The sequence below is a fragment of the Teleopsis dalmanni genome, chromosome 2, assembly GCF_002237135.1.
Source record: "Teleopsis dalmanni isolate 2A chromosome 2, ASM223713v2, whole genome shotgun sequence".
NCBI lineage: Eukaryota > Metazoa > Arthropoda > Insecta > Diptera > Diopsidae > Teleopsis > Teleopsis dalmanni.
The window spans coordinates 57,374,646-57,395,318 of record NC_051847.1 but is presented as its reverse complement, the minus strand read 5'-3'; the positions used below and the strand labels follow the sequence as shown (position 1 = coordinate 57,395,318).

Genomic DNA, 20,673 nt, shown 5'->3' with positions numbered 1-20,673 from the left:
TAATTTAAGTTGCTTACATTTCGTTTAAAAAATTATAAAATTTTTGCATTAATAATAATAATATTATAACTGGCTTTAAATGTCTTTAAGTCAACTGCATAAATTTTTATAAAAACATTTTTAAAACGAAAAATATTAACAATTCGAAACACAATACATGCATACAATATATATATGTATATATATATATTAAAATAAAAAGCAAAATAAATATAAAATACGAGTACATACGTTTTAAAAATTGTTCCATTATTTTTGTTATCTATTTGACTTAAAATCTAATTTATTTATTACAATATTTTTATATAGTTTGTGATATTTTCTTATTTTGTTTTTGTTCAAAATCAAAGCATTTAACTGAAGCAAAAATACAAAATTTTTAAAATTATATATTTGCCTCGAAGCCATTATAATCTCAACTTACATATCTAAAATTTCATGATGTAATATTTAGTTTATACATACATATATATTATAAATATATATTTAAATTATTATATATGTATAAGTATTAATATATTATATATTACGTATTTATTTTATAGAGATTTTTTCTAATTTTTTTATTTTTTTTTTAGAACATAAAATTGTTCGTATATTGTTTAAATTATTGCGTGTTTCCGTATTTTATTTTTCTAGTTTCTTTTTGACAAATTATGAACTTGAACTTAAAAGATAATATTGTGTTAGAAGGTATGGTGCGTAGTTTTTTATATATAGATATATATTCATATGATTATATGTATGTATATTTACATATATCTAAACAAATGTATGTATACATATATACGTAACAGTTATATACATATGTTTAGACATATAAGTATACATATATAAATATATACATAAGTATATACGTATAGATATAGACGTGTATTTGTTTACGCTCCATAGATACCTACATACATTTGCAAACATACATATATATGTTTGCATATTTATATATGTCGTATATACATGTACACGTGTTTATACATATAACATATATATATACATATATTTATTAGTGAGTTTAAAACTTAATGCACAATTTAAGATAATCTTTTTTTTGTTTGTTTTTAATTTCGACGTAAAACTTATAAATTAAATTATATATAAAAATTAAATTAATAAACTCGCCTCTCGATGTTGTAATGGCCATTATTCTGCTAGATCTGAAACTTTTAATAGATTTGGCCATTACTATTGGTATATTGTTTAATCGTACAACTACCATTATTTTTAATAAAGTTTTATATATATATATATATTAAAAATAGCGCACACTGGCCGTGGTGGCCTACTTAATATGTCGTCATTCATTTTTCACTGGGTAACTATACAACAAATCTGATTGATTTGGATGTTGTACTTGTTGTTGTTGCATGTGATGCATATAATCGCTAATTGGAGGAAGCACAGTTTTGGCTTCATCTCCTAATCCTACTGGATAAGGTGAACGGTCATAGATGCTACCATGTGATGATGGTGGTGGTAAAAGATGTGTTGGTGCAAGCGGATGAGCTAATGGATGATGACCCGCTAATGGATGTGCATGAGCACCTGCTACTGTAGCGTGCGTTTGTAAAGCATGTGGATGGTAAGGTTGGAAGCTATTCTTTTGTTGCTCAGAAATATCACTTAAAGCTGCGTGATGTGGTGCTAAATGTGAATCATAAACGGAAGTTCCTGCACCATAAACTCCCGCATGACGCATAAGTCCAGCCGGACCAGCTGGCTGTAAACCATAAGTGGCATTAGCAGGATGTAACTGCTGTTGTTGTTGATGTTGATGATGAGTAGCTAACGTATTCTGCTGTTGTTGTTGTGCTGCTACACCTGCTGGTCCGGCGGCAGGTTGCATTAATTCAAAATTATATTCCATTGGGTTTGGATTACTATCGATGAGATTCGTCAAAATACTACCAATGTTATTATAGCTGTGTGGATCTCCGGCGTCACCTGTTGATTGGTTCGAATTTGTCGCAGACTGTTGTTGTTGTGGTTGCTGCTGTTGCTGTTGCTGTGGAGAACTACCAAATGTCATTTGATGACTACTTGGAGGATTCTGTGACCATATATTCTAAAAATTAAAATACAAAATAGATATTTGATATTTTTATGTTGAAAATGCTTTTATACCTGGAAATTTATTAAATCGGTACTTAAGTTTTGTTCTTGTGTTTGCGATTTGTTCGGTACACCACCGCTAATTCCTGCTGGCTGTTGTGTCTGTTGTGAAGACACTGAAGGAGTTGCAGTTGTTGCACCAGGTGTACCGCTGCCTGGCACGTTCAATGGAAGACCCAAAAATTCAGCAGAATCAACAATGTAAAATTTATTGCCATTATCTTTTCCTTCATTAACTACATTAGCGTTAGGAGCATTCTGCTGTTGCTGTTGATTGCTAGGTGCAGCTGCATTTGTTGGTGCAGCAAAGCCCCACGGGTCGGTGGGGGGTTGCTGTTGAAGTGTCGTACATTGTTGATACTGTTGGTGTTGTGGTGTATTTTGTTGTTGTGGTGGAGGCTGTTGTGGATGAACTTGTGGCTGTGGAGATTGTAAACGGTGTGGTGAATGAGATGGTTGTTGATGTTGCTGCTGTAATTGCTGTGCTGGCGTTTGATGGTGATGTGGTGAACGTTGCTGATTATGCCTATGTTGTTGCTGTTGCTGAAATTGATGCTGATGCATCAATTGTTGGTGGTGATGTATTTGTTGTTGTGTTGTAGACATATGGTGCGGTGAAGTAAAATGTTGTTGCTGCAATTGCTGTTGGTGTGGACTCTGTGGAGTGTGGCTACGTAAATGTTGTTGTTGTTGTTGCTGCTGCTGCTGTTGTTGTTGCTGCTGTTGTTGTTGCTGCTGTTGTTGTTGATTAACATGCTGCTGTTGCTGTTGTTGTTGTTGTTGCTGCTGCTGTTGTTGTTGTTGCTGTTGATGATGATGCTGTTGGTATTGATTAATAATTTGATGTTGTTGATATGACCCAGCATTGGTTGGTGCAGAGTTTTGATCGAAATGAAATTGAGTTTCTGCACTATTCTGATTTGGAGTTGCACCAAAACTGTTCAAACGCACCATCAAATTACTATCGGAAGAATTACTGTTAGGCGTGTGTCTATGATGTTGATTTGGTGGAGGAGTTGGACGTTGTTGTTGCTGAGGGTGATGTAATGTTTGCTGTGGTTGATTACACTGAGGTTGTTGTTGCTGTTGCTGTTGTTGTCCGATTAATTTCTCGGCACTGAAATTTTGGCTATACATGGAATTTTGCTGAGACTCATTCGTGGACAACGAATGTTGTGATGTTGATGCTGATGATGATTGAGAGCTATTACTGTTTATAATGGCTGGATTAAATTGTTCCTGTGATGTCCCAGGCGTTGTAGAGAGTGGGGGTGGTGTAGGAATGGCACCACTATTTTGCTGTATTTGTTGAAGTTGCTGTGGTTGCTGTTGTGGTGCCTGCTGCTGTGGCTGTTGTTGTGATTGCTTTGGTTTGCTCGAATTCGATTTTTTAGCAATTTTAGCTGGTGGAGGTCCAGGCATATCTGGTACGGGAACTAATTCTATACAAGATATATAAAAATTTCATATGAATATAAAATACAACTTAACTAAAAGCTTATTACTATTATTGTGTTATATTGGACTAATTGGACAATTTCGCCTAATTATTGCTACAAACAAAAATCAACAAAAACAACTTCAAATATTTCACATTGATTTTTATTTAAATCAATTTTTCAACATTAATCTATAGTCATTTTCACTCAATCTTTAGATTGTCAATTAATCTTCAATTTTCTGAAGATTATTCATTAATCTTCAGCTTTCTGAATATTGTCAATCGAATATTGTTTTCTAAAGATTATCCATCAATTTTCATTCCTGAAGACGACATTAAATTAAAGTCGGAATATTGATTTAAATAAAAATTAGTGTGAAATAATTTAAATTGTTTTTGTTAATTTGAAAATGTAAATATCACAATAGTGGAAAGTAATTATTCAATTAGTCCAATACAACACAATAATAATAATTTTGTTCATAAAATAAAAAATATCTAAGAACTTACCTTCATCCACTTTCGAGAAACGTTTAACCTTCTTTGGAGATGGTTGATTACCATGTACCGTTTGCTTATGGCGCACCAAATGAGTTTTCCACTTGAATGTCTATATTGTAAAAGAAAATTTGAAAATTTGTAATTATAAAACTATTTAATTAAATCAAAATAAAAATAAGTTTACCTGATCACAGTATGTACAGCAATGTGGTCTTTCCTCAGAGTGTGATGGCAAGTGACGTTGCAATGATTTTACGGATCCAAAACGTTTTCCACACAGAGTACATTTGCAATCTGAAGCATCAGTATGCGCATTACTATAATGATCCTTTAGAGCTGGATATGTAAAATAGGATGATCCGCACAAATCACAAACATAAGTGCGTTTAATTTCGGTGTGAAGTTGTACGTGCCTTTCCAGGTTCGCTTTCAGAGTGAAGCGATTCTGACATATATGACATTCAAAAAAGTTGTCCTTTTTATGTACGCGAATGATGTGTTGATAAAGCGCATTTTTAGAAGGAAACTCCGCACCACACACTTCACAAATTGCGCCGTCCACCTTATGACCAGTTGTTTCCAAATGTTGTTGGTGTAATTTTTTATGTGGAAACTTTTGACCGCACTCCACGCATGAATAATCTATTCAAATTTAAAAATTGTAAGTTAATTACAGAAACAAAAACCATGAACTAAAACCAAAAATTTATGATTTTATCTAATCAAATTATTTATATACTAATAATATGATAATAAAAAATAAAAACTTTTACAATACAAGATTTTTGCTAAAGTACGAATTTAAACTAAATTAAAAATATTGATTTACATTGTTTTAAATGCTAAAAGCAAATATCAAAAACAAATATAATTTTAATACTTTGAAACCATATTGCTTAGCAAATGCAATTGTTTTTACCGACGTAAACAACAAAAAATGTATATATTGTTTATCATATTAATTGAAATTTACACTTCGATATAGCTACGTTTATACGAATTTGAATTTGCAAAAGTTTGGAGCACACTCACACTCACTTTTGAATTCTTTCTTATTGTGAGACTCGACATGGGCATGAAATTGTTGTTTACGAGAGTAGGATTCGCCACATGTCTCACAAACGAAAGGAAACTCCTTAGCATGCACAGTGCGATTATGTTGTATTATTTCCTGTAGAGAAGAAAAAAAAATTAATACTTTAAATTCTCAATACATATAAATAGAACATAATATATTCACCTCAAGAGTTGTTCCATTTGGTTGACCGCAATCATGGCAGTAGCCTGGATGTATTTTATAATGATCAAGTAATGATTTACGTTTTCTATATGATTTAGGACATAAAAGGCATTTATAGCTTGGTTTTTCTTTTTTAGCTCCAGGCGTAATTCCTTGATTGCCAGCACTTGTTGGTGCTGGCAGTGACGTACTACTACTACTACCGCCATCAATTAATTGTGGCTTTGTTTCTATATCATCCAAATCATTTTCATTTTCATCCTCGTCTTCTTCATGTGATAAATCATTATCATCTAACTCTAAAGAAACATTATGCTGCAAAGATGGTGCATTTTCAGCGCCAGAAATAGAACTTGCCGTACCGGACATAACCGAAAGTGAAGAAGATGATGTTGGAGTGGTCGGTATTTGCGGTTGCATTAGCATATGCTGTGGATGAGGTTGATGTGGCATATGGGATGGTATATTTTGTTCGCGATGAGCCAAATGCAACTGTTGCTGCTGATGTTGCTGAAACTGTTGTTGTTCTGCAGCATTTGGTTGTCTCACACCACCTTCTAAAATACTGTCAATACTATTTATTATAGCTGTACCTTGATTATGTTGCAATCGCTGCTGTTGGTGTTGCTGCTGTAATTGCTGTTGTTGTTGTTGCTGTTGCTGCAATTGCTGTGCACTTATTGTCATACCACCCATCATTGCCAGTGGATGAGTTTGAGGTATATTCATATTGAAGTGATTCTGAGTATGATTCTGCTGTTGTTGTTGCATTAAAATTTGTTGTTGTTGCTGCTGCTGTACACTAAATTGTTGCTGATTTATATTTGATAATGTATTGTCTGCAGAAATTGGTCGTTTTATTGGTGCCACAACTCCAATCGGTAAAATGCTGTTATTTGTATTTGGCAATTCAATGCTTTCACTTTTAATATTATTTTCAAGAGCCAGATGCTGTTGCTGTTGCGGTTGTTGTTGCTGCTGATGCTCCTGCACTGAAAACATAGTTTGCCGATGATGTTGCGTTTGTTCTTGTTGAGACAACTGCTGAAGTTGATTATGCTCCTCCCGATGCAGCATATGCTGAGGATGTTGTAAAAGCGTCGGTGAAGTATTCAATTGTTTCTGTTGATTTGAATTGCTCTGAAAATAATGTTGACTCTCTTGCTCCTTAGGAGTTAAATTTGTATTATTATTTTTAGTAATGCTTGTTAATTGTGGCATGCTATTGAGATTATTAGTATTATTGCTTGTTGTAAGGCCATTGATTACAAGGTGATTGTTCCTTTAATAAAGAAAATATAATTAATTATTAAAATATAGGAATATAAAGAATTTATTCAATGTGAAAAATGATACATAAAATTTCAATTATACTAACCCTTGTTGTTGATTATGTTGCAGATGATTGCTGATACTGATATTGCTTATTGTTGCGGCCGGATCGCTCACAAGCGATGTGGTCATTTTTTCATTTGATGAATTGAGTAACGAAATTGTTTCAGCTACACCATTCAAACTATTACTACTACTTCCGCTTCCTAACACATCATCTATTTCTGGTTCCATTTCCATACCATCAATTGTACGATTAGAGCCAGCGCCATCATCTAATATCTCTTCAAACTTGATCATCTCTTGAGCTGCAGATGACAACTGCGATTCAGTCTCTGAATCCATTTCTGGATCAAACATCGGTGCTAAGAGAACCCGCCGTTTAGCTTGCATATTTGCTAATAAACGTTGTCGCTGCTGTTGTTGCCATTCTTCCTTCCTTTGCTCACGTAAAGCCTGTAAAACATGAACTGGTGGAGCTGTGCCAAGCAGTTGGCCGGTCAGTATAAAATTCTGATAAAATTGTTTCAGAAACGGTTTATGGTGTAAGTTCAATGCTGTTTTCAGACGAAATCGGAATTGCTCTTTGTATGAACGTACATTAAATTCGCCCGTACTATGATGATAGTGCAAAATAATTTCGCTATCTGGATGGAAGACAAAGCCTTCGCCTAGTTTAGAAGCACCTATAGAACGACATGTCAGCACTAGTTTCTCACTGAGTACACGTTGGTTTTGTTGATAGTTATTAAGCGTATGGCGTGGTAAACGTCTAATGGACCGCACAGTTTTTTGTGTATCACAACTATTACTTTCATCAGCATCTGTTAAAACGGCTTCATCAACACCATATGTTGCATATTTAATTTTAACCAAGCGTCTCGTATCTATTATGGATGAGGGTATCAGGTCCAACGGATCACGATTCGATGCACCCGTTGCATATCGCAGATGTTTGCTTAGTGAGGACGAATTTTCAGTATCACCATCATCATCAGCGTCTTCATCATCCTCTTCTAGGCACACGAACTCTTCTTTACAAAGAATTTTTTCAAAATTTTGATTCAAATCCGTAGATCCTTCATCTTCAATTTTGACTTCTTCTTTTCTGGTAGCGGACAAATATGGTTTTTTGTTTGCATGCTTTGTTGAACTGGTATAGTCATCACCAATATGGGGAAAAACATTTCTAACGACTTGGTCGCATGTATCCGGATATTTACATTTGAGGGTTTTTAGGAGAAATAGTATAGAATCGCACCGCGATACTGTGTTTAGACTATCCAATAAACTTAAAGACTGCTCTACCTAAAATACAGAAATAAAAATATATTAATATTTTGATCAAACAGAGCAACAATAATAAAAAACATTCATTTTATAACTCAATATATGAAAGATCAGAAAATTAAAATTTAGTACCATATTTATAGTTTAATATGTACAAATTTGATCTCAACATCCACTTGATACAAACTAAACAAAAAACGTACCAATCAACTGTTACAACTAAGGCATAAACTGCTCAGCACTACGGTCGGAGTTGTAACTCTGTAGATAAGAGGGAAACTATACTGCATCTCATTTTTAATGGACTATAGTCCATGATTGGCTAATAAAAGAAATTAAATCTTTAGAGCATATTTTCTTAATGACCTGACAGAGTGTCATCCTGAATAATTAATGACTTCGCCAAGTTTATAGATATTTCAGGTTCGTTTAAATTCAATTGAATGAGGGAGTCATGCCTTACGAGCCGTGCATTGACTTCTAGGTCTGCGTATCACCATTATTTGAGCTCAGGTGGGGGCTTTGGTATAAAAGTTCGCCACTTCAACCTAAATACACCTATTTTCTGATAAATATCAGTGATATCACCTATCTGTTTTCATGTCCCAATGTACACACCAACTTTAAAATTTTCTCAACAGACACAAGGATATTCGGTAATAAACGATGCCTTATCGAAATAAATTTTGTTTCTATCAAATATTCTTGAAATTTTATATATTTTGCAAATTTTAAAACTATCATATCGGACTCTTTTTGTAATATTCATCGTATAGTTGTTTTAATTTGTTCAACTGTAGATTTAATTATCTTTGCCAAAGATACAGTTTTCTGTCCGATAATGACTATACTGTCTCGTATTACAGTTCGTGATAGGAGTACTTCTTATTTAATATACATACATATAGGTACATAGCAAGTTAATTACGGCACTTATCTTTAGGACGAAATATATAGAAGTAGATAAATAAGAATTTAATTTAAGTAACTATATGTATATAGGTTTCTCTCTGGTATTATGTTCGAATTCTAAAACGATGGCAGTGTTAACACTAGTTTAAAAGTTATAGTAATTTAAAATTGATTAAAGGTCAGTTGGTCCACCCGGTATATATGTACATGATACTAAAAACTTAATAGCTTTTCTTAAAATAGTATTTAAACCATTTACCAAGCTCTTATGCATCTAGCAGGATTAATCTACATACATGCCAGATAATCCCAATACATTAGCCAAGGTTCGATATCATAGCGATGAAATGCAATGAAAATATTGTTCTCACCACAGGTAAATTCCTACAAATACAAGTGCAACTACAATAACACACCATATGGGGAGTGTATAGAACTAAGATATGTATATAAATTTTAATATATTTTTTTAAATAATATTATTTATAAAAAGAACTTTAAATACAGAGTGATAAGTAAAATGACAATTTTAAAAATCGATTTCTATGTGCTTATGTATATAAAAGCAAGAAAGATGCTAAGTCTTGCAATCTAGTCAACTACTGGTTATTACAACCTATTTTATTTAATTTAATATTAAACTTTTTTCTATACATTTTGTTTAGATGAGAAGAAGCAAAGCTATGAAAATGATTAACAGTATAAAAATTATTTTACCGTTTTCTTATAGACGTTCATTTGTGTGTATTTAGAAAAAATTTAATAAAAAATATGATAAACATTTTTGTTATGACTTTAATTACAACATCAATTATAAAAATAAAAACTACAAAAACAAAGAAGAAAAAAAACATTACATTGTAAGTTTTAGTCTAAAAGCTATAATTATAAAAATAATATAAAAAAAAATGTTAAAAACAATAATAAATTAACTCAGTTTTGTTTAAAACGAGAAAAATTGCATTTTTAAACCGAACACAAAAAAATGTATTTTTAATGTCTTTAGTTAAAGCAGAGAGCGTTCATATTAGCCGCAGACTCTCTTCTCACTAAAATGCCATTGATAACAAGAAAAACAACAAGAAGCAGCAAGAGAAATTTGTGCTACTTTTCCCCACACTGTGCTTCTCCAATACACCTTACCCAACACCGCTAAGCTACTATACTATACTACTACTATTGCTGCTGTTGTTGCTGCTGCTGCTGTCGCTGCCGCTGCTGCTGCCTTCTTGTTTATTTATTTACAAACTCTTCATCCTTGTTTATTTACCCCACACCCACTGAACTGGCACTGGCTCTAGCTCTAGCGTTGTTCGAATATGTTGGTATAACTTGTATGTGAAATGTATGTTTGCACGTTTGTACGTTGTTAGTATATTTGTATGCATATGCGTATGTATATATTAATGTATATTTGTTTTTTATTCTGTTATGTGTTCCTAGTCGTAGTTTTTCTATTTTTTCTTTGAATATTTTTGTTCATTTTTATTTGTTATTAGTGTTTTAGGTTGATTTTTTGTGTTGTTTTGTGTTTTGCGTTGTGTTGTGTTGTACAATAAAAAATAATAGAATGCATTTTAGTTAAATAATATTTACATACATATACAGCTTGCTTGTACGTACATAAAAGCTATTTATGAATTTAATCCATTTACAATAGGGTGACCATCTAATATTTTTTATTCTAAAAACTTAAAGTTGAAAGGTAATAAAATATGCTTGCAGTTACTTGTAATGAATAATTTAGGAATTATCCGATTTAGATTTAGTAAAAATATGTATGTTACTTATATGCACTATAAAGGTAATTTAGTTAATTGTAAATTAGTTTCGGTTTTAAATAAAAATTATATCTTATTACCATACACAATAACACATTCGAGAGCTACTCTAATTGTCCTATAGAAGGTTAACTTTACCATTACACGAGGACGTCTATTATATTTATCGCGCAAAATCTAACTGATCTTATAAACGTGTGTGGAATATAAATAAAATGCTAGTTTGAAAGCAAGCAATAAAATACACATTCAATATTATTATAAAGAACCCACTTTAAAATATATGGATAAAACATTTTTGTATATTTCATATCTATGGGGGTATACTATAATATGTCTGAATATTGGGGTAATCCACACACCGTATTTATGTTCATTGTAATCTCTATAATCCTCTAACAATGCGAAGAAAATACTTTAATGATCCGGACACAAAATTTTTTACTTTTCTTTATAATTTTCACAATCCTTAAACTTATTTATATATGTATATGTACCAGTTAAAAGGGAAACAAATTGAAAACTAAACAGTTCTAACTCTTTTGAATAAAAATCAGAATGTCCATCAACAGAGTATTCCTCACTCTAGAGTTCTTAATATCCAATGGGTACATAAGTTCTGATCCTACAATTACCATCTTGCTTTAAATCAAAGTAGCACAGTCACAAAAAATGTGATTAGACATACATATCTTGTTGAGATGACAGAATAACGCAGATAATGATCTCTCTTCAGGTCACCTACCGAAATCTTAGCTTTATCCTGCTGAAAAAGAACAATGTCTTCAATATTTATATTGACTATCAAAACTTCATGTCCAATGACCAATCGTACCATTGGATATGTTATTAATTAGCGTATAAAATAATCACAACAACTCACATATATTTTACAAATGTGTGATGCTGTTTGTATGCCGACAATATTGATATTGTTTCAATACTGATATTGAAGAACGGTACTTTCTGTCGACAAACTAATTTCCTGAATATCAAAGTCACTGTTGATGACAACTATAATTTTGAACTTGTGAAGACTTTGTTTATGTGGGCATCAACGTAAACACCAAATGACCTCAACCTAGAGATTTAAAGAAGAATCACTCTTGCTAACAGATGTTATTTAGGGCTAAATAGGCAATTGAGGAATAAAGCCCCCTCTCCACGAACAAAAATCACGCTCCACAAGTCTTAATAAACCTGTCTTGCTATACTCGTATGGTGCAGAATCTTGTACAATTACCAATAGTGATAAGAAGGCGTTAGGAGCGAATAAAAGAAGTCGAGAGAAAAATTCTCCAGAAGATCTATGATTCATTAGGCGTTGACAATCGTATTAAATTGACATTGACATAGTTAAGCGCATAAAAATTTAGCCGCTTCGCTGGCTTGATTATGTTCAGTACGAATGGAAAAAGCTCCTGCTAGAAAGGTGTTTCGATGTGGTACCTGCTGGTGCAAAAAATGGTAGAGGACGTCCACATCTTTGATGAATTGACCAGGTGACCCTCGATTAAAGGCACTCGATATTATCAACTGACAACAGGAAGCCACTAAACGGGCTGGTTGGCGCAGGATTTGGACGCGGCCAAGAATGACTCACGTCTGTAATGACTAACAAAGAAGAGAAATAATCACAACAACAAAAAGTTATTGCCAAAGAAGAAGAAAAACTGTTTATGATAATACTTTTTCTTAAGTATGAACATAGCATGTTTATTATGGCTCGTATTTTTGGGACAAGGTCTATAGATGTAGAAAACTAAAAATTTGAGTTTAATATAAAACGAAATGAATAACATCATTATCTCTGATCATTTTTTGCATACCGTATTATTTTTTAAAAGTATTTAGGAAAATAAAATACCTAAAAATAATACCGAACACAACTTTTTCGACTTCTAGTAACATTCCATAAATAACGACTGTGATTCTTATTTGTTCATTTTAGTAATGAACAAAATCTCTAAGTGTAATATATGATATATGACCTTGAACTTTCGTCCTCCTTTCATATTAAAACATATTTTACAGCTTTACAAAATTTTTGGGAACCTCTCTAAATATAAAAATGAGATGAAAGCTTGACTTAAGAGCTAAATTACAAACTTACTAAAGAACGTTCTTTCGCCACTAACGAAAATATGAAAAACGTGCAATAAATGGTAATGAATAGTCGAAAAATATTAAGGATGAGGATGTTTTCTTTGAGTCAAATGATATTTAAACACATCTAACTTTTTGTTGCAACATATTTTGCTTAAAACGAAGTGAATTCTTTACGAAGAATTGAAGCATTCGATGAAACGTGCATTCTGAAGAATGCGAATTGCATTCCAGATATCAAAAAAGAAATCAAAAAAATGAAATGAGCAAAAAGATAAAAAACTCTGCAAAAAACTTGAAAACTGTGTTAGTACCCAGTATTGGTAATGAAAACCTGATTATTTGCAGAATATTGTCAAATCACAAGATTCACTTGGTTCAGGTTGTACAAAATCCGCACCAATCAGCTGTTTTAACTAAAGCGGAATTAATTTAATACTACTGTTTCTGTATTGATAAGAAACTGGATTTCAGGGGAGCATGCAATAATAAGATTTGTTCTACTTTCAAACGATTTTTGTCAAGAATGTGGTTCTGCAGATAAAAGGAAACTGTACTCTTACTCTTCATGAGTCGGCCCGAAGACGATTTAAAATCTTTTAAACCCCGATTCTTACTGATCTGACAGAGCTGTCATCCTTTAAAATGAATGACATAACTAACTTTATGGCGTGGTGACGTTAATTACTTTTTGGTGTTCGTTCGTACGTTAGGCATTTTAAATTTCTACCTTTAAGGTTCACTAATTTATATGTACTTGTGCAGCTAATGCCTAGGGTTCCTTCAATCTAGGCATTACAGTATATCGCATGACGATCTTGCGAGTATCAGTTTTTGACCATCATCAATGTTGTCTGGTATAACAACTGATTTTAGACGACATTCACTAAATTCATCAGTGAGCGAACTACGGCCACGATCAAAATCATAATACCAGCGTTTCATAGTGGCAAAGCATGGAGCTTCATCGCCAAATGTCAAAAATCCACGTCGAAAGTCGTAATAAATCATCGCACGACAGTTTTTTCGCGTTAATTCCATACTTTCGCGAATACTCAATTTACAAATCACTGTAAATAACACAAATAACGTTCTTTTGATAAAATGTTTAAGGTAGATTATTTTTAATAATGTCATACTTTCATATGGAAACGTTAGATGACACTTGACAACAATTAACGTTGCCAAGGCTCAAAATACCCTCGTATAAGGTAATCCTTCAGGTCTAGCGTGCGGATATTTTTCCATTTGTGGTGTTACAACCGGACATTATTTGCTCTCAACTTAGCTTTAGTGCACTAGGCTGTCATTTCAGCTTAAACTAACCCAAGACAATATTCTAGCTTACACTCAGGTTGTCATTAGACTTATTCACCAGATCAATAGATTTGATCCCCAGTGGTTGATTTTTATTTCTAACATTGTAAGTTTAACTTGGAGAGCAACGTTTTTGTTGAATGAAGAGAATATATTGTACTAACATTCATAGTACAATATATTGATATTTTTGATTTATATTTTCTTTATTTCGATATTATAAGATCTTTACAAGCAATGTACAATTTTAAGAGTTCAGTTATAAGTTAAGAGTATGTGGGAAAATAAACAATTATTTGAAATACATTCCTTTTTAATTGAACGCCCTTCCTAAGTTGCCCACAGACTTAATTTCCCTGAATTTTTTATATACTTATTATAGTGCAAAGGCTTTCTAAAAATTAGAGTTCCCTTACAATCTCATTAAACTGTTAATAATCGGCATCAAAAATTGTGCAAATGTTTTGTTCGATACTGTACCTACTTTCATAGATAGAAACATATTTATTTATGTACGAATGGTTTTATGTAAAAAATTATTTTTAGAAATGCAGTGTTTAGAAATTGGCACAAAACCACCTAAACTTTTTAACTTTGTTTTTTAGGTTTTTTTACAGGGTTAATAATGAAGACCTTTCAGTAAATTACTTTTCTGCAGGAAAAAATTAATTAAAAAAAAAACAATTTCATTTTCAATTCTGCACAGAAACAGCGAATAATAAATTCAAAATTATTCTTAATTTTATTAAAATTACTTAATATATGTACGTAATTATTAATATACCGACTAACATGTATTGTTAAGCTATGCGGTATTGTTTGCCTTTAATATTCTATTAGTTTTGTTAGATACTAAAGTCTTGCTTGAATCATGAAATAAAAACCTGTAGACTGTATAATTGTGTAAGCCCTTGAAGTGGGTAGAATATAGAAAAAAAAATATTTTTATGTCATTACTAATTACTATTTACAAAACATATAGTTTTTGCTAATATTAATTTAAATATTATTTAAAAATTAAATCTATCTATATTTTTATATAAATCTATATTATTCCATTTTCTTCATAATTTATAGGAGTAAGTGATGCACTGGCAAAAAAACCATATAAAACGTTTCTATAGTTTAAATAATATTTGTTTAGACAATATTTGGAAATAATTTCTAGAAGCTGAATAAATGCTCAAATAAAAATAACTAGATTATACAAACAAGATAAACGTAGTTCTGAACCAAGAGACCAATATCGAGAAGAAACTACTTTGTATTTGATAAAACTCTTAAAAAATTAAACAAACATAAAAATTAATATTGCACAGCCATATCCTCGAAGCATGTAAGTAATTAACTATATTTCATCCACAGCTGGGCAGATGAAGTGATGATTATTATTAAATAAAATATTAACTCTACTATAAACGAGTAAATACAAAAATTTTTAAGCCTTCAATGGAGCTGGTAGGTTAGATTAGATTGGAGTGTCGGTTTTGTGCACTAAAGCCCACTTGAGCTTAAGTAATTTACCCGTTGCGTTACCACTGCTTTTTGACCCCCAAAAAGACCGCAACGTTCAGCGGTCTGATTAAGATGGAAGTCACGATTGCTCCATGCAAGTGAATGTGAATCAATCTGGCACGTCTTTAAATTAAGCTTAATCCTTAATTTTGCATGACGATAGCTCTGCCAGGTCGATAAAAATAGGTGAGACATATAAAGATATATAAAGATAGGTGAGATAGGTGTGAAATATTTAGCTTCTCTTGGCCAAAGATGAGCATTGAAGGACCTTGTTGCATAAGACCCATTTTGCTACGTAATGAATTGGCATTACTTCTGTCTGAAAGGCACTGCAATTATTCGGTAGTTGAAGCGAGATTCTAATGCTATACTAACATTACGAACTTTAGTAAACGAGCTTTGCTAAAGTCTTCATTCACTTTAGAGTGTTTCTTAAGATTTTATAATTGTTTAGTTATTCTTTTATTGTTTAGTTATGCAATATCATTTGATTGAAGACTCCAGTTCTCATTCGATTCGAGAAATAAATGATGGTAATGGTTTCGCAGGATGCAAACCATTTGAAACGACAAATATTTAATTCTGCATTTTACAATGCATGCAGGTCCTAGTGACATTAAATCTAATTTTTATAAGGCTATAAGGCCTTTTAAAAAATATATTTTGCAATGTTGTAGTCGACAGAGTTTTGGCCTGTCATGGTGTTTCCCTAAATACAGCCCTAGTGGTACCGGTATAAGTTCCCCCTAGACCCATGTTATGTAGTGTCACGGGCATGTCAAAATCAGAATTGTTGTTGCGTTCAATGCAAATTAAAAAATTTAGAGTGAGAGAAAAACACAAATGTCAGTTTAAATTCTATCTTAAGAACCGAGGCTATCAAAAAGTACAAAAATCATAGTAAAAATACGAAATTGCCAAACTGATGTCACTTTCTGCATAAAAGACATTTTCGTCATAGCCTGCAGGTCCGATTTTGACGTTCCCGTGACATTGTACATAAGCCCTAGAGATCAATTTGAAAAGCACTTACCTTTTCTTCCTTCAGCTTACCAATAACAAATGGAAGGCACTTAGGCTATGTGTAAATTCTAGGTTAACATAGTTTTCTTATAACAAGGCTTAATCCTGCGAACTCAATAAAAGAGACCGCATGAATACGGCAAGATTTGCTGCAGTTTTCACTAGTCACTAGTCTATAGGAACCCACGCAGAGACACTGCGCATTGCATTTAATACTTACTATAGAAGTTGTGGAAACTTATACTTTTTCTCTGGGAATGCTCTGGTTTCCAGAAGAAATTGATTTTTAAGGAATTACTTTTTTGACAACATGTCAGACTGTTCATCGTTAAGGACAAAAGATCTATTAAATTATCTAAATTCGACGAAATGGATTTAGATTGAGTTTTTATATCTTGCGTGAACGAGATCAGTTTAAAACTATCTGCTCATCTACAACTGTAACCAACCAACCATTCCCATTAACTTTGGAAACAAAGAAAATCTAATATATTGAATATGTGTGCTATATTACCGTTTAGGTAGGTCAAACCAATGATAAGACCTGAGCTGCAGTACAAGATAACATTTCAAAAGTTCATAATTTCCTTTAAAATTCCAGTCCATTATAGAAATACCTTAAGAATCAGTGGTATAATAGAATCAAACAACAAATTACTGTATATAACGTTGTTGTTGTACCCCGCAAGGATCTGGTTGTGTTGTTCCTTTTGGGAGCGTTGGCACTTGGTTGTCTGGGATGTTTACCTAGCCGTCCTTGGAACCACTACATATAACGTCGTAACATTTGTTTAGAAATAGTTTTGCTTTAACATTATCGAGATATATGTTTAGGACCTTGAAGAATTATTTCAGCACACTAACCTTTCCACCCTGACAAAAATAATTTTGTTTTAAAAAACTCTGTAAATTTATGAGCTTAGTTACATGACACAACAGCACAAAAATATTCATCTAGAAGTTTTTATGTGTTTATATCACATACATGCATACATAACTATATATATATATATATACATACGTGTGCATGCTTGTGAATCGATTTATTTAAATTTCTACAGACATACATAAATACTGCTGAGCACATGCAAATGTACTACTTTGTTACAAAAGTGCCTTATCCTGGGTCAAAAAAAAAAAGACAAAATTAACAACATAAATTATAATTTATAAACATTTATAAATTATAAAAGTTTTGTAATTCATTCGAAAAATATTTTACTATTTACAATTAGTTTTTGTGTTATTTCTTACACTGTGCACAAAAAATTAAGCAATACATTTTGTTGATACGTGAAGTTGACACAAAAAAAAAGAAAAACAAAGAGAAAAACTTCCCAAAGTCATAAACTCAATTAAAACCCATAAAAAATTTAAATTGGGGAATATAAAAGGGGAATTAATTAAGAAAAACAAAACCAAAAAAAAAAAAAAAAATAAAATAAAATAAAACTAAAAAGAATTAGCAACACTTTAATTGCATATGACGCTCTTTTAGTCTATTCTTCTTCATTTCATTCCATTCCATTCACTCTCTCATTTAAATGAACTCAAATTGTATTGGTGTGGTGGTATACAATAATATTGTAGTATTTATATTTAAGTTTGTGAGTTTGTAAGTATGTATAAATTAACAAGCAGTACATAATGTTGTTATAAACTAATATAAATAAATATTATTTGAATATATACATACATATATATTTTTATATACATATGTATAGCTGTGTATAACAACAGTGTAATAGAATCATATCAAAATATAGAATAAAGGAGTACTCATTGCAAGCCCAAACATAAGGAAGCAATAAAAAAATATGTATGCAAGCATGTGGAGAACGCAGTAGTTGGGGCAATAATGGTAGTAATTTTTGTAGCAGGTGGGGTGGGGTGGAGCAGAGGAGTGTTCGCTCTGCTCTTGTTGCTGTCGCTAAACAAGCTGCGGAAGTAAAGAAAGGTATGCAGGCATGTATGTGTGTGTGTGTATGCATGCCATGATAGCATAGGCGCGGGTGATGTAGAAGTGCGGTAGGAGGGTGCGGCAAAATAGAAAATTTAGAGAGTGGAGGCAAAATGTATGTAAGTAAAAATATTTTGAACATTTAATTAAATGGTGGGAATGGGGATTAGAATTAAATTTTAAATTGAAATAACATAAGCAGTACAAATAGGTGAAAATGTTTATACATTTTGAATAAATCGCGTTTTTTATATAAAATTAATAGGTTTTGTTATTTTTTGATATTCATATACATGCCACATATTAATGACTAGAACAAATTTAACTTTTTTGTGCTATAGATACTTTTGCGCCAAAACGTAGATAAACGTAAATATATGAGTACACATGATAAAGAGTAAAACAGGAAGTGATGACATTATCAATTAACTCATATATTTTATTAATAAATACAATAAAAGTCGTTTGAAATTTAAAACAGCAGAAAAAAATAATATTTTTACTTAATTCTTTAACTAAAATATGAAGTATTTTTGGTAGCTTAGTTTTCTATCAAGTTTTAAGCATATTCGAAAACGACAATATTTAATTAAATCAAAATAGAAATTATTATATTTGACGTGTGATTCAACGAAATGATTTTCTTCTTTAATGAAATTATTTAAGGTTTTATTTCACAATGAGCGCTTTTTGTATACAAGAAACTATGTTTCTATTTTACATAATTCAAGTATATCTAACAATGAACGATATAAATTTAGCAATATTACTCAATGCTTATATTCAGTTATACAAAATATTATGTTTAATTACCAGTAATTTGAAATCCAATTGTGTATTTTTATTATCCATTTTGTTGGTGGTTTCTGCATTTGGATTAATTTTTATTTTTATGTTTTATTTCACTTACTACACAATCACATTCACATACTCTTCTTTTTCCAATTTTCTCTTTTAGCATTACGTTCTTTATTTTTTTCTGGATTGTACTTCTCAGTTGCCGTCGTAACCGGCAGCGCTGCGCTCCGATACATTTACGGTTTCATTCGCACTTACCCCACAATTACAAATTTAAAGCGGGATGTCAATATTGAGGTTATGTGACAACGTCGCCGCTTCGCAGTTACAGCGGCCTAACTTTTGTGTTCCTCTTTTTTAATATTTTCCACTTACACCTTAATTTTCCAATTTAATAAATTTTATTTTAAATCCGTATCACATATCAATTAAGCTTACATAATTTTTAAATGCACAAATGTAGACTTCTTTATGAAACTTTTTTGTGATATTTTTAATTCAATTTATTTGCATATTTTCTACCATTTTAATTTCGCTCACTCTGCCATTTCTGCTCATAGTTTTGTACACATACACACATCATGCATCCGACGTTTTCGTTTTGCGTGTTTAATTTCCCGTAATCTTTTAATTCCATTATATTAATAAACACACACAACGCTAATCAATTAATTTTTACTTAGCTATGTTATAAATAAAACGATTTTTTTAGACTTTTTTAAATAAATTTTAACAATTTCCTCGCAAACAAGAGTAAACAGCAGTAGATTAAGAAAATGGTCGTCGTGCGTGAACAGTGTTGCTGTAGCATGCAACATTCAAACTGCTACTTTCTAAAAGAGTATTACATGCAACTTTTACCACTCGTAAACATATGTGTTAAATTAATTACAGAAACTTGAATGCACAAATAAATATTTAAAAATTATTTCTCTATGATTTTTTGAATTATAATTTAAAAATTAATAGAAACAATATATGTACCGTATATTGTCTACATATCAATATGTTGTATAAACTATAAGAATCTATATAAACAGTTTAAACGAAAGTGAACAAAAAAAACAATAAATTTTAAATTTTATAACAATGTGTCTAAGAAAGGAATTAAATAAACCTAATGATTTATAGTTTCTGTATTATATGTAAAAAAAATTATTATGACATAAAGAGTATACTTTTTTACTGATATAAAATACAACCTTGTTAATAACGCTCAGGTGTATAGAAATTATTGTGTGATTGAACTTGGAAGCATTGTTAGAGTGACCAACATTTTCTAATAAAAATATTTATATATGCTACTTCTGTCATGAGAGCGCATGAATTTGCAAAAAATAAATGA

The 20,673-nt window shown here is 31.6% G+C and overlaps 1 protein-coding gene across 2 annotated transcripts; it reads right to left on the bottom strand.

Annotated features, from left to right (window-relative positions):
• Positions 1-856: 856 nt before the first annotated feature.
• On the bottom strand, positions 857-20,157 carry LOC119683712. Of its 2 annotated transcripts, none has more exons than XM_038097519.1 (8): positions 19,344-20,157; positions 6,670-7,931; positions 5,292-6,573; positions 5,084-5,222; positions 4,236-4,693; positions 4,061-4,160; positions 2,122-3,551; positions 857-2,062 (listed from the first exon to the last, which is right to left on the bottom strand). In XM_038097519.1, the coding sequence occupies exons 1-8, from the start codon at positions 19,380-19,382 to the stop codon at positions 1,295-1,297; spliced, it is 5,478 nt and encodes a 1,825-aa protein (XP_037953447.1). In that variant the 5' UTR covers positions 19,383-20,157; the 3' UTR covers positions 857-1,294. The 2 variants fall into 2 exon arrangements, with proteins under 2 accessions (XP_037953447.1, XP_037953448.1); XM_038097520.1 differs by having other exon boundaries at positions 5,090-5,222.
• Between the last annotated feature and the right edge of the window lie 516 nt (positions 20,158-20,673).

Coding starts and splice junctions, on each gene's coding strand:
- LOC119683712 (XM_038097519.1), bottom strand. CDS start 19,382: ATGGATAATAAAAATACACAATTGGATTTCAAATTACTG. Junction 7,932..19,343: donor AATTGGATTTCAAATTACTG/GTAATTAAACAT, acceptor TCTGTATTTTAG/GTAGAGCAGTCTTTAAGTTT. Junction 3,552..4,060: donor TTTCTCGAAAGTGGATGAAG/GTAAGTTCTTAG, acceptor TATCTTGTATAG/AATTAGTTCCCGTACCAGAT.